The sequence below is a fragment of the Gouania willdenowi genome, chromosome 9, assembly GCF_900634775.1.
Source record: "Gouania willdenowi chromosome 9, fGouWil2.1, whole genome shotgun sequence".
In the NCBI taxonomy this organism is placed as follows: domain Eukaryota; kingdom Metazoa; phylum Chordata; class Actinopteri; order Blenniiformes; family Gobiesocidae; genus Gouania; species Gouania willdenowi.
This window is the reverse complement of record NC_041052.1, coordinates 10,007,433-10,021,505: the sequence shown is the minus strand read 5'-3', so window position 1 is coordinate 10,021,505 and position 14,073 is coordinate 10,007,433. Positions and strand designations below refer to the sequence as shown.

At 38.5% G+C, this 14,073-nt stretch overlaps 1 protein-coding gene across 2 annotated transcripts in view; it reads left to right on the top strand.

The window, feature by feature from the left end:
• Nucleotides 1–591: 591 nt before the first annotated feature.
• notch1b (notch receptor 1b) overlaps nucleotides 592–14,073 on the top strand; it is a 59,922-nt gene continuing 46,440 nt past the window's right edge. For both annotated transcript variants that reach the window (XM_028456817.1, XM_028456816.1), the window contains exons 1-2: nucleotides 592–832; nucleotides 1,297–1,378. In XM_028456817.1, the coding sequence (XP_028312618.1) occupies nucleotides 772–832; nucleotides 1,297–1,378 (143 nt within the window). In that variant the 5' untranslated portion in view covers nucleotides 592–771. The remainder of the gene's footprint in view (nucleotides 833–1,296; nucleotides 1,379–14,073) is intronic.

Below are 14,073 nucleotides of genomic sequence, written 5' to 3'. Positions count from 1 at the left end.
TGCATAGCTGCTTCTTGTTGTAAATTTGTAATACAGTACAATGAAAAAAGAGCTTATGGAGTATTAATTAATAAAGAGGATAGATAGATAGATAGATAGATAGATAGATAGATAGATAGATAGATAGATAGATAGATAGATAGATAGATAGATAGACAGAAGAAATAATCCCTGGTGGACACAGTTTCAGCATTTAGTCTTTTTTCCCCTATTTTAATTTGTCAACATTTCTGAAAGTAAACATAAAAGTATTTCTTTCCAACTCTCTCTAAGAGTGAATAAACTAAACTCATCTGTGTACAATGACATCCATTGGACTCGCATCTGTAACTACCTTTAAAGTAATTTCTTAGACAGCCAAAAATCAAAATCACACTATTTTTTGGATTATTAAAAATAAAACAAACAAAAACGTATTTGCCTCTTTTTAGTTTTCTTATTAAACTAACTGTGTGAGTTACAGGTGGGAGTGCTTAATGGCCACTAATTAACAAAGTAGTGTTGTGCATACGCAACACTGCGCGTGTGCGCGCGCGCGCGTGTGTGTGTGTGCGTGATAAACGCCCCTGTTTGCTCCGCGGATGGAGACGTTGCTCGGTCGCAGCACTTCACTTTGAGGTCCTGAGGTGACGCCGTGTCTCTCCTTCTTCTCTCTCTGTGGATCTACTGGTGGATTGTTCTTACCTGTCGGACAGGTGGACGCTTGTAAACGCTATATCGGATCTATGACATAAACACGTGGATGTTTCCACTCATTGTCAACCAGGAGGAATGCATATTTTGTTAGTGAAAACACTAACTCTGTTGTTGTCGCTGATAGGACTGACACGAGGTGAGTGTAGCGCGAAGCGGACACAGCATCTCAACTTTTACACTCGTTCAAAAGTCGCACTTTTAACTTGTTGCACATATCTGTAGCCTCAGTAGGAAAAACATAGGTTTTTTTAAAAAAAAAAAAGTGTATTGGAATGCTTTTGATGTTGTTTTGAATGTCTGTACATGCATTCATCACTGGGTTAATTTTTGTCTATTTTGTTCCATATTTCTCACCGCTTTTTGCGCACTTTCTTAACAAACCTCAAACTTTTTCTGACTTCTATGTAAATACATGCCTTGGTTGGAGAGCAGAGTTTGCAGAGTTATGTTACTTTGTCACTTTTCTTCTCTTATTTTGAATTATGGATCAGTTTTTGGTACCAAAAATGACACATTGTTATTACAGTAGTATAGTATATTATCATATTAGGGTTTTCTTTAGTCATTGAGTGAAACTGCATTCAAACTTTGCCTTTGCAGGTCTGAGATGCTCCATGCCCACGGAGTCGTGTTTGAACCAGGGAAAATGTGAAGCCACTCCAGATGGCAATGGCGAGTGCAAGTAAGTTGGTTTTTTTCTTTGTCTAATAGACACACACATATTTGAACAAAATGCTGTAACCAGATGTGCACAGATGTGCGGGACTGGAATCCAAAAAGGTGTCTTGAGTGTTATTTTTTGGTTATCTGAGTGCATGCCTCTGCTCACTGATGCTATTTGTGGGAGACAAATGGTCAGAGACTGGTGACAGAAATGAGTTGACATTGATGAGAACAGGGGCCAGTGTGTGTGTGTGTGTGTGTGTGTGTGTGTGTGTGTGTGTGTGTGTGCCAGTACACTTTCCTCTATGCGCCCCCAAAAAACTCTCGCAGCCCCTAAATCTTGTTTCTCCTTTCTTCTGCGGAGCGACAGCTGGGGTTGCCAGAAGCTCTGCGACCATTGTTCTCCTCTGCGATTAATTCTGTGTGACTAATCTGGGTGAGGCTTCCCAGAGAGACCCTCAGACTCCGTCCTCAACCACTCCTCCACCTCCCTCCTGGGATTTTTGTCCCCTCCTTAATTGCCCTCAGTGTCACCCCCTTCTTCTTTTTTGCCTCTCGCTCACTCATTCCCTTGGACACATGGAGGAGAATGTTCAAAAACAAATGTACGAGTTCTTTTTGTTTTTGGAGTTAGTTATCTGTTTGCATCAAGAGCACATATGTCAAACTCGAGGCCAAGTTCGGCCGCCAGAGCATCTAGAGGAAGATTTTGTTTAAAGTTCAAAATACATCACAGGCTGTACGTTTTGTCATTTATCATATACGTTGTAGATAGAATATGATGCAGGTTGAAGTACTTCATTATTTACAGTGATATTAAATCTCAATTATTTTCAAAAAATTGGAAAATTCTTGCAAATTATCCAACAGCATTCTGGCAAATTATGTTGCAAATTTCCAGAAAATTTGTTGCAAAGTGATGGAATTTTGACCAATTGCTTGACATTCATGATTTTGTTTGAATTTGTGCTTTTTCCTTGGTCCGGCCCACTTTATTTCAAACTGGGTTATATGTGGCCCTTGGACAAAATTAGTTTGACACCCTGATCTAGAGAAACAAGTGTCCGCTCTTGTACTTTGGACTGGTTTCGGACTTGGGTTCATTTTTTTTCATGTTGTGAGGCACCTCCTGTGTCACCTTTATGTATGATCACTGGATATTTAGGTCTAGTCTGTAGTCTTAAGGCATTCCAACCTGGACCGCCATCTTTACCCCCCCCACCAACACCACCACCACAACTTAATTTGGCCTTATTGTGTATTCACTCCACAATCGGCCCCTTCTACCCCACCACCTTCTCAGTGGCCCACAAAGGCGTCATTGTGCCACTACGCCTTCCTCCTCCTCATCCTCAGACTTCTCCAATTAAAAACAGAGAGGGGCATCGTGGCTGGGTTTGAAAAGTGTTTGAGCGGGCACACGAGGCCGAGCATTTGATTGGACGATTCAGTGTTTCTCTTTCATTGTGTCAGTCGTCACTGTACCCACTGCATGAGTTCAGAGGTTAGCGGAGAGTGGGCAAGCTGTCATGCATTGGAAACATGTAGAAGTGTTTCATGAATTACAAAATAAATTCTGTTACTTTCATGTTTTTATTTGGATATAAAGAAGATTATTTGCGTTTACGTTGAAATACCCTTAAAATGTAGAAGAAAAAAAAAAGAAAAGTTTCTAGGTCCTCCAAGGACATTTCAGGGTGTCATTTTCATTTTAGTTCTCCCAATTCCATTTTGTTTCCATTATATCGTCTTTCCCTAATTAGATGTCAGTACTGCCTAATAAACTTCCCGAAATTGTGCGCTTCAGTGACCTACTGGTATTATTTATATTTCAATCCTTTAGATGTTCGGCGAAATCTCTGATACAGAATACAAAGATAAAAAGTTTAGTCCATCTCATATTGCAATGTTCACTTTAGGAGGTAAAGTTGTCATTTTTGTGAGATTTCGTAGAGAGGTTTTGCGTGAGACTTGACATTTCTGTCTTTAATATGAATTCAACCATAGACTGATACACACTGTTTCCTGGGAAAATTGGCATGTAAATGTGTGATATTTTCCTAAAACGTGCACAGGGTTTATTTCCTTTCATATCTAAATTTCCACTTGATATTGCGATACCTTTTCCAATTCAGGAAGTTTATACATTGATCACGGTAAATTGGAGGCTCTAGTTTTCCTTTCTTGTTCCTGTTGTTGCCAAACCTTGTCTGAAATTAGCTTGTTTTTTTTTGGTGGCTTGATCCTTTAATGGATATAGACTAGTATTAACTTCATGTTTCAGAATAAAGGATTGTAGAAGCTAGACTAGAGCATTTATCTAGAATTAGTCTCAATCTCAAAGCTGCCACTCATGAACTATTTTTTATCTCTGAAGGAGGTGGCATTCAATTCTTTAGTCGTATGAAGGATGTCAAAGATTTCTACTTGACATACCATAGTTGAAATACCAACGAGTCATATCTACAGTGCCTTCTACAATGACATCCTGACTGAAGTCTATGGTCTCCTGTCAACTTCTCATATATCCTATAGAGGCTTAGCTGGGAAGCTCTTGTTTATAAGAGATGAGCAGTCTGGCCGGCTAGGGGCGAGCGAGAGAGGAAGCCGCTGTGAGATCAAATACAGTCATTATTTCATCAAAAGAGATGAAAAAACGGAGTCTTACAGGCATCCTGTTGACAGTAGGCATGTGATGAGTCATTTTTGGTGCAGGATGGAACTTTATCTGATTGGAAAGATGTAAAACTCTACAGGTTTGGCTCAAAACGCACACACAATCCTGAGATAGCAGATATCTTGGTTAATAATTTTTTTTTTTTTTTGCAATATTTTGGTTTGAGAATTCTACAACTTTGTTTTCTTTAAAGTGCAGAGCTGTTTCAGTTAAACAAAATAGAAGAGTTTTAGCTCAGCAAAAGGCAGTAATATCCCAAATTATAGTTTTAATGTAAGATTTTAGTATGTGAAGTCAACCTTTAGTACCGTAAATAATCAATGGATCAACATTATGAAATGATGTAATGAAATGGCTCAAATTTTCTTACTTAAATTGTTTAGATTTGCACCCTTTCAATAACCCAAAGTCAGGAGGTGAAATTACTTCTGTAGCTACAGGTTTATAAAAACAATAACATACATATAAAGAAGGCTTCAACACATAGTCCTTCAAATTAAAAGCGTACGAGTGCACAAAGTAAGGTTCAATCAAAATTTAATGAGCAAGTTTGGTGTGGCTCATCTCTGCTTTTACCTCTGCAGCTTACTGATGGGCTGTTTGTCAAGTTTATAGGCATATAAAGGCATAAGTACCAATATATCAAGTCATGCGAGATATTGTTTAAAATATTAACCATGCATGCTGATGAATAGTTGACTTAACTGGCGTACCGTAGTTTTGTATGAAGTAAAGATTGACAATGACTTGAGATATTTGCAAAATGTTTTCAGGTTTTAGTGACAATATTAAGTTTTTCTGCAACAAGCATTGGCTGAAATAACAGGTCATTCATTTTATATAATTTTAAAAGAAGACGTAAGAGTTTTTTTGTTTAGATAACAGCAATGCATAACAACAGGTTACATGTATTACTTGAGTTAACTTAACAGTAGCATAACCAACTTAACATCTGCATTGCTTCACCCCATGGACTTTAATTCAGAGGGTCCAGCTCTTATAGTGGGGTCTCCTAAACTTATTCCCCTGGTCAGGGGTCTGCAACCTTTACTCTACAAGGAACCATTTAACCTCATCTCACCTGGATTAAAGTCCTCCTGGAGCCAAAAAAATACCTTCTTAATGAAGACAATACAGTGTATTAAATTATATACAGTTAAAATTAGATGGAATAATGTTTGATTTAATTTGATGTGATTTATATTGATCATGTAAATGGAAACTTAAAAATAGTTTAAAATAAAATAAATTGACATCAAGAAATACAACAGTATCTTGCATCTTCAAATTCTTACACATCTCAGTTTACATGAACACAATGTTTATAAAGAAGATTTTTTAGTTATTGTATTTGAAAGGCTACAAAAAGTAACTTGATTTTGATAACACATGATCATGTGGTCAACACATGCTAATTGCTTATTTATTGCCACACATAAAGCATTAATATTTAACCAGCACATTGGTGGTTAAATGAATCTGTTCCCACACAATTAAAATCTCTGTTTTCGTCCAGAATAGTGTTTTTGTTGGTTTAATTATCTTACCAGGGAATTAAAACTTATGGTCAGCCACAGGTGCAGGAAAGGTAATGGTCTGTAGATGTTGCAGGAGGTGAAGTAGGAAGGTGCTGAGTCATTGCACAACGTAATTTATTTTAGGTTAACATTGTTATATCTTGATTTATTTTGTCATTAATAGCTTCTGTAAAAAAAAAAAAAAAAAACTATTTATTTTGATTGTTTTTTTAAAGCTATAGGGAGCTATTGCATGTGAGTCGAAGAGAGCACATTAGGCCCCAGACCCGCAGGTTGCAGACCCCTGCTCTGGGAGAACCACAGCTGAACATCTGGCCTGGCATCATAGTCCATCAGCTCTGGTCCCTCCATGCTGATTCTGATGAGCGTGTACGCTCTATCGCTGCGTTCGGCCACTGCTGCCCTCAATGTGAGCGCGCACTCAGTGAAGGGCTCGTTATGCCTGGCTCAAGTTGCGTTATGCCGCAGCCAAGTTGCGTGAGAGTGCACCGTCTCCTCACGGAGAGAGAGAGAGAAAAAGTTGTGAGGTCTGTTGCTAGTTGCTTTGTGTGATGAAGAGTTACTGGAGAAGTCTGAAAATCAGAATCAGAATCAGAATCAACTTTATTGGCCAGGGGTGAATGAATACACACGAGGAATTTCTTTTGGTGACCTGTGCTCTCTCAAAAGAAATTCCTCGTGTGTATTCATATATAGCAACAAAGTCACTAAGTTGGCAACAGCGCACATCTCTCCCTCACTTCCTAGTGATTGTGCATGATTTACAGGCGATTTACTGAAACAATGTTAAGCTGCACATGGTTTATGAAAAATTCACAACATAAAGAAAAGGTTAAAAAAAGCATCATTCTACATGAACCATTGTACCAGCCATTATTAGTTCCAAACTAATTTTGGACACGGTTAGCGACACACCTATGTTTGATGCAGTCCTTTCTTCTGTCACCGTATTTGATGCTTTAGATGCTTCATTTGAAAATGATATAGTTCTTCTCAGATAGTGGACACCTGTAGGATTCAACACAGCATCAGATAAGAAACCACAGAGTCATTTAGTCTCTCCTGGTATGTGCAACTGCTACAGTATACTTCCACTGAGATGAAAGTGAGCCCTTGTCTCTTAGGTTATGGGCATTCTTCAATAGCACCTCTGTTCGCCAGGTCAGATGAGTCTATCTAACCCCCCCACGCTCGGCCCCCTCCTATTCAAAGTCAGGAAACAGGCACAGAGTGGCCCGGGGGAAGAAAAGGTGCCGTTTCTGATCATATCATCACACAGCAAGAAGCACATAGTTTACAGCTTTTATTTAGCAGCTGTTGCCAGTGTTGTGTTCCCTTTGACCAAACCAGTGAGAGGAGGCTGGGTGGCCGTATATGGCAGTGTTTCTCAAATGGGGGTACATGTACCCCTAGGGGCACCCAATGACACTAAAGGGGGTACTTGAGAGAGAAAGAGAGAGAGGAGCATTAACAAATAAATCATTAAAAATATGGGGTTTTATGTTCATTTTTTTAATGAAAAATGATAATCACACTGAATATTACGAGCAACTCACAAAACGACAACAACAACGCACAAAAAAGGAGAATAATCTACTGAAAAATAAAACGAAACAGACAAACAACAACAAAATGACACCAAAAACACACCAAAAACACACACACTAAGAGAGAAAAATACTTACTATTAAAAGCAACACACAAAACGACAACAAATACACACGGAATGAGAGAAAAATACACAAGATCACTACAAAATACAAACTACAAACTACACCAAAAACACACACACTGAGAGAGAATAATTAAAATAATACTAACAAATTAAATAAAATGATGATAGAAATGATCTGATTAGAACATGAACTGAAAATAAAAGGGTGAGTCTTGGTCCCAGGAGGGAGATTACTGTAAATGATTAAAAATAAATCTATTCAGGAGGCACTAAATACTGTTTCATTCCACTTATTTACAAAATGAGATTTTTTAAAATGTGTGTTATCACTGTTTGATTACATCGTTTTGCTCTATAGTTGTTTTTTCACAGATTTCTGAGCAAAATGTAGTTGTCGGACATTAAGGGGGACTTCGATTCAAAAGTAAGAGAAAGGAGGTATTAGAGCCAAAAAAGTTTGATAACCACTGGTATATGGTATATGCCAAGAGAAATCACATAAACTTTGATCGTTGACTATTGAGACGATTGACATGCAGTGTGTGTGTGTGTGTGTGTGTGTGTGTGTGTGTGTGTGTGTGTGTGTGAGAGATGGTTTGTATGCTCCAGACATCACTTCCTCTTTTCTTTAGTTCCTTTTAAACCTGACCACCTGTCTGCGGCTTGTGGTAGGACTAGTGTAAGGGACGTGGACTCATTCACACAGCGGCATGCCCAGCACCCACTACAGTTACTTGTGGTTTCATCCATTCAGCTCCACAAACAGCCTGTGTCAGGCAGCCAGGTGTGCTTTTAGCATTCACTCACCTAATCACAACTCATTTGGAAAAACTGTGTCATGCCTTTGTTGGGAAGGAGCAGATTGAAACTCTGATTTTGGGACTGATCCCAATCAGTATGTATGCAGCACTTTAATGACATTAAACTGCACCTGAGCACGCCGGCTGTTATGAGGCGGGGTGTCACACTGCTTTATGTAAGTGATATGTATTGAATGTTATTTCTGCAACATTTAATTTAGCACGTCTATAGCTATTATGACAATATCCTATTGAGGTTTTTAAAGAAGGAAAAGCAGGCAAAGCCCACGTAATTTTTTCTGTCTACTTTGGGTTCTTTGAGTTATGTCAGAATTTATGTCTGACCTGGGCTGTATATGGTTGGGTATGCTACTATTCCATCACAATGATTTAGTTTTTTCTAACTAAATCCAACATATTTTCAAAGCAGTTCTTTACTGAACTTCTCCGTGAGGCCTAAAAGAAACGATAACATTTACCACATTTACCACAAAGGTTGAAGAAATTAATGAACTTACCTGTAAACGACAGCTAAAAGGAAAAGCAAAGCTCATGCAAAAGTATATTTATATGATGTAGTTACACTAGCGCTGGGCAAAAAATTGATTTCATTGATTTATTTTTTTTGTTTACATTTGTTTACCCATTTGTTTTTATTCACATTAGGCTGAGATGCTGAGAGAAGAGTTTATTGTTTTTAATTGTAATGTTATATGTTGTAAAATATGTAGTTTTAGCTACTGTGAAGTTGCTGTTGCACTTTTGCTTAAACCTGTGATAAAGCTTGAAATTGTTGAATGACAGAGCCTCATTTATTTTTTATTTTGGGATTTTTCTATGCATTTAACTCTTGAGGATAATCACAGCAATAAAGTTGCACTTTTGACAATATATCTGTTTTATGTCTGCAGTCATTTTTGTAGTGTATTGGGAAAAAAAGTAAAAAATGTTCTCGAAACTCAAATTTTTCTTTAAATAATCTGAGATTTTGACATAAGTTAGACATAGAAAATTATTCTAAAGAAGTACTGAATAACACGCATTGGCAGAATTTGAATTTATTATTTTATAATTATTGCTGTTACTATTGGTCACATGTAAGCTGCTTTTAAGACAATATTTGGTCTGAATTTATGTCAAAATTAAACAACAACAGCATCAACCTAACATTGGAATTAAAACATTTTTTTAACATAAATTGTCAAATCTGTGATGGACTGGCGCCCTGTCCAGGGTGTACCAGTTGCCTCGCACCCAATGGGATAGACATCAGCAGACCTTGAAAGGAGCAAGTGGTTCAAAAAAATGGATGATTGGATGGAAATTGTGAAATGTATTCTCACAACAGAAAACCTAAAATTATCTGTTGGGAAAAAAAATGAATCTGAAGATGCTCGGATCATCATTCCTCACTATATAACAGGCAGGAATTCATGCTCCCAAATGATCCTTTGCTTCATCTAATACGAGTACTGAGGAAACTGTCAGTGTGTGAGGGATTTGTTTAAGATTGGTCTTTAAATTCTCAAAAGCTATTGTTGATTTTGTGGCATGGATTTGTGAAGTGTGCTTCAGGCAGGTGCCATGCCATCTGAATAGCAGTTAGCCCGTATTACATCTTTTGTTGACACACTTTGCCTGGTTAAACAGCAAAGCATGATAATAAACTGGAAGTGTTCCCTGCTCAGACTAACACTGGCCAATAGGAAAGTTGATCCAGTACAAGTACTGGGTGTATGTTTTGTGATCAATTTTTTATTAGTTTTTTTCATAATTTATACAATAGGTACAGTAAAGAGTTGTCAGTTCTTTACATACTGCATGTGATCGGTCACATTGAGTAGTCATTGTTCCTGTACATATCATCCCATCCCTCCCCACACCCTCCCATGCATCACCACAGAATGCAGCCAAGGCTTAAGACCACTAAGAATTAAGAGGAAAAAAGAAAACAAATAAAGTAAATTAAAAAAAAGCGAATAAACTAATAATAAAGAAAGAAAAAAAGGAGATTCATATGTAACTTAAAAAAATCCTACCAGAAATACAATTCTAGGTCAAATTTTCTGATCAAAAATGTCACACAGGCATATTTGGCTTTTTCTCCTATAACGGACAGCATGTGTGAGTGAGTTCTGTAGTGTGGCTTGTTTAGAGGAAGGTCTGGGTTAGGACACACTCATAAATCACTCTAACTGTGCTTTTCATGCTGTTCTGAGACTTAGTGAAATTAGCTACTCTAAAACAAGTACTTTAATCCAAAATAAGCTATAAAATAAAAATGTATAGATATAGGAATCTCAAAATATTGCCAAGGTGTATGTATGTTCAGATGGAAATACCTAAGACATGTACATTGACAAGCCTGGGGTCGGGTTACACCGTACGCTACACCTTACACACCCGTGGAGCCTTTAAGTGGTTCCCAGGATCATAAAGTTGGCAGTGGCATAAGTCATTAGGGCTGCTGTGATTCTTTAACACACGCAGACGCTTCTACACAAACGCCGAGACTTTAGTCCCTGGAGGAGCTTCCTCTTTCCCATGAGCTACGTCCAATACTTCCAAATAAACAGGGTCTCTAATAAGGACTTGCCAGATGTGGGCCGGGTAGGTCAGTTCCCCTGTGAGATTAGAGAGGAGGAAACATGAGGATGGATGTAAGGAGAGGTTACCAGTGGAGCGTTTCCCCCTGTAATTTCTCTGGGCAGTCGGATTTGTTGGGGACTTTGGTTTCCACTCCACAGCTCAGGGTTCTGTGCCAGGTGTGGTTTCACTAAAGGAGCTATTTTTATTTCAATAGGGCCGATTTCTTTGATCCGGGCTGAACGTAAAAGTGTGTTTATTTCTGGTTCCTCAGATTTTGTTTTAGTGACGGTGGTGAGTTGTCACTATAGTCAGCTGCCACACACTGCATGCTGATGGGAAAACACAAAAGGAAAGAGAGAGAGAGGGAAGTGAAGGGGAGGAAGGGTGAAAGGGTCCTCCCCTTGGGCAAAGCTTTTAAAACAGATCAGACCAGACTAAAAGGGACTTAGACGAGGCACAGGAGCAAACAGCCAGGAAATGAGAGCGAGTGGTGGGGAGACAGGGGGTAAGGAGGTGAGCGTGGAGAGGTCAAAGGCACAAACATGCTCTACTAACACAGTTTGACTCCTAACCAAAAACACTATATATTAAAGAGGGGTGTCCCGATCTCAAATTGATATCGGTCCGATATCAGCCAGAAAACAAATATCGGATTTTATCGGACTGCAACTAAAATCTCTGATGTTCAAGGTTAAAATCTATGTAACCTATTGGTTAATAATAAGGATGCACCGATCGATCAGCGCTTATTCCCCTTACTTTGGGGGACTGGCGATCGGCCGATCTTTGAACATGAAACCGATCTTTTCCGCCGATCTTTTCTACCTCCGTAAACGTCTTAAAGTCGATCATAAAGTCAGCCACTGTCTCCTTCTACTGTGAAATGACTGACAGACCCTCCCACCAGGTCATGTGTGCATGTGCGTGCTTCCCATGCCTCTGCTACACAGGATAGAAACAACAGTCACGGAGGCAGCTTAGCATGTCGGCAGTTCGACAGTAATACACACAAAAAAAAAGAGCAAAGGATCGCAATTCGTAATTCCTGTAACGCGGAATAAAGTCCCGGTGGATGTGCAAACAAAACGCCACCTTATTAGACACTATATTTATATACACTATAAGACACCGCCATCCTGGTGTATGTGGAGCATTTGAAGCTAGAACTCAAGCTAATGCTAAGGCTAAAGCTAACGGAGCAAACAGCCAGTGGAATGCTGTCACTTTTAGGAGTTTTTATCTAGTATTTATTTTGAGATTGATATTTTTACATTTATATATCCACAAAGCTGCTGCATTTGGACATTTTTTAAATTTTGAGATTGGCAAAAATCGGAATCGGTGATCGGCCAGAAAATTGCAATCGGTGCACCCCTAGTTACCTACTGTTGCTGACTATTGTTCTTTATTTGAGTAACATTACTTGATCAAGCCTTTTCTAACATTCCACACTACAAAATAAGCAATAAAAGTATGTGTGATTCGTGCTGAAATTGTATCGGATTCATATCGATATCGGCCAATATGCAAGGCTGCAATATCGGTATGGAAGTGAAAAAGTTATATCGAGACATCCCTAATAATAAACACTTAAAAGAGAGTCGATATAGAAACTAAAACAGTCGTTAAAACCATAATCAGGTGAATCTGGCCGAGTTGAGCAGCTGAATGTGCTTAAAGTTTAGCTTAAAAGCATATTCTGAGTTTGAGTACTGCACCTCAGATTAAATTCCAGACTTCCAAATAGTCAGTTTTAGAACTGAACAAAGATCTGAAGCAGAAATGCTTCACAGAAAATAATCAAGATACCAAAGTTTGGATCATATGTGTCAAACTCAAGGCCCGTGGGCCAAATCCGGCCCTTTGGAGTAGACATGAATCGTTGTGTGAATGAAACTCAACAATATTTGCAGGTGCTCACAGCTTTCCCAGTAAATTACATGATAGCAGACAACTTTAAATGTTAAACTGTTGCTTGGATATTGTAGGTTTCTTACATATTTTATATTTTATGTATACGTAGAATAATAATGTTGTAATAATGAGATTTTCCCTCATGAAATCTCTGGCCCTCTTGAGATCAAACTGCTCCATATTTGGCCCCAGAACTAAAATGAGTTTGACACCCCTGCTTTAGATAATGGATGTCGACCAATTGCACCCACATAAAACACAGCACATTGATATAGAAGAGAATAAATGTACAAGCAAAAAGGAAGATTGAAATATGCAACCAAAAAAAGTGTGTAAACATTGATTCTAGAGCAGAAGCAAACCACCACAATAACCAGGATGTGAACACAATGAGCTGCACTATGACTATAAGCTGTTAGTACACTTTGCATACATTTTTACTTGAACCGAGAAACAACTCAAGTTCAGACTGAGAGTATATAATATCAAAGCCAAACCACTATTTATGACTTAAAAATGCTGTGAGGCACAAAACCAAAGTGAAATTTACGACGGTGGCCTTATTTAACTCCATGCTTTCACCTAATGCCTTTGACAGTCTGCACTTAAAGTGGACATATCATGCTAAATCCACTTTTTTAGCCCTTAAATGCATTTTGTTGTATATTTAGAGTGCTTAGAAGTACAGAAAAAATCAAATTAGTCTCTTCAGGTGCTCCGTAGATATCTTTATATTCTGTTTTGCTCATATTTTTCAATCTGTTTCGATTTTTCTATTCTCTATTACGTTTTTTGAACTATTACATCACAGTATTTGCAGCGGAATTGCCAAATTGGTACATCAACTCCAGGTCCAACACTTCGAGCAATCTGCCATTTTTATTTCTCGCTTTTATTTTGTAGTCCAAGCTCCAGGATGCAGAAGTTACGAGAGGAGAAATCAAAATGTTTGGTTGTTGGATGTAGTAACCCACATGCTTCATTACACCGTCTCCCAGCATCAGAACCTTTTCGAAGTGCCTGGTTGAGTTTTATTTTTCACGGAAATGTACCCACATCTGTGGGTAAGGTCATTTTTGTGTGTGCGAAGCACTTCAAGGATGACTGCTTCAGCAACCTCCACCAGTATAAAGAAGGATTTGCCAAAAGACTTTGTCTGATTGAGGGTTCAATTCCTTCTATCTTTGGAGACGACGAACAGAGCACTTCGGTAAGCTGTAAATAACGCTAAAAAGTGTGATGATAAGACGATAAGACGTCCGTGTTTTGTTAGCATTAGCAGTTGCACCGTCTTCAGACTTCATATGTTAGCACTGTGTGCTCGTTTTAGATCCTTGATGATATGGCCTACGTGGTTTAATTTAAGTCTAAAGTTTTCATTAGTCATTTCATTTTGCCGTTTTTGTCTTTGAAAAGACTGTATTAAAATCCTTTTCGTGACGTTAGCTTGTGTTAGCTCACTTGTTAGGGTTCTGCAGGTTCATCATCTTCATTTCCATCTCGCTCCGCCGGGTCCGACTC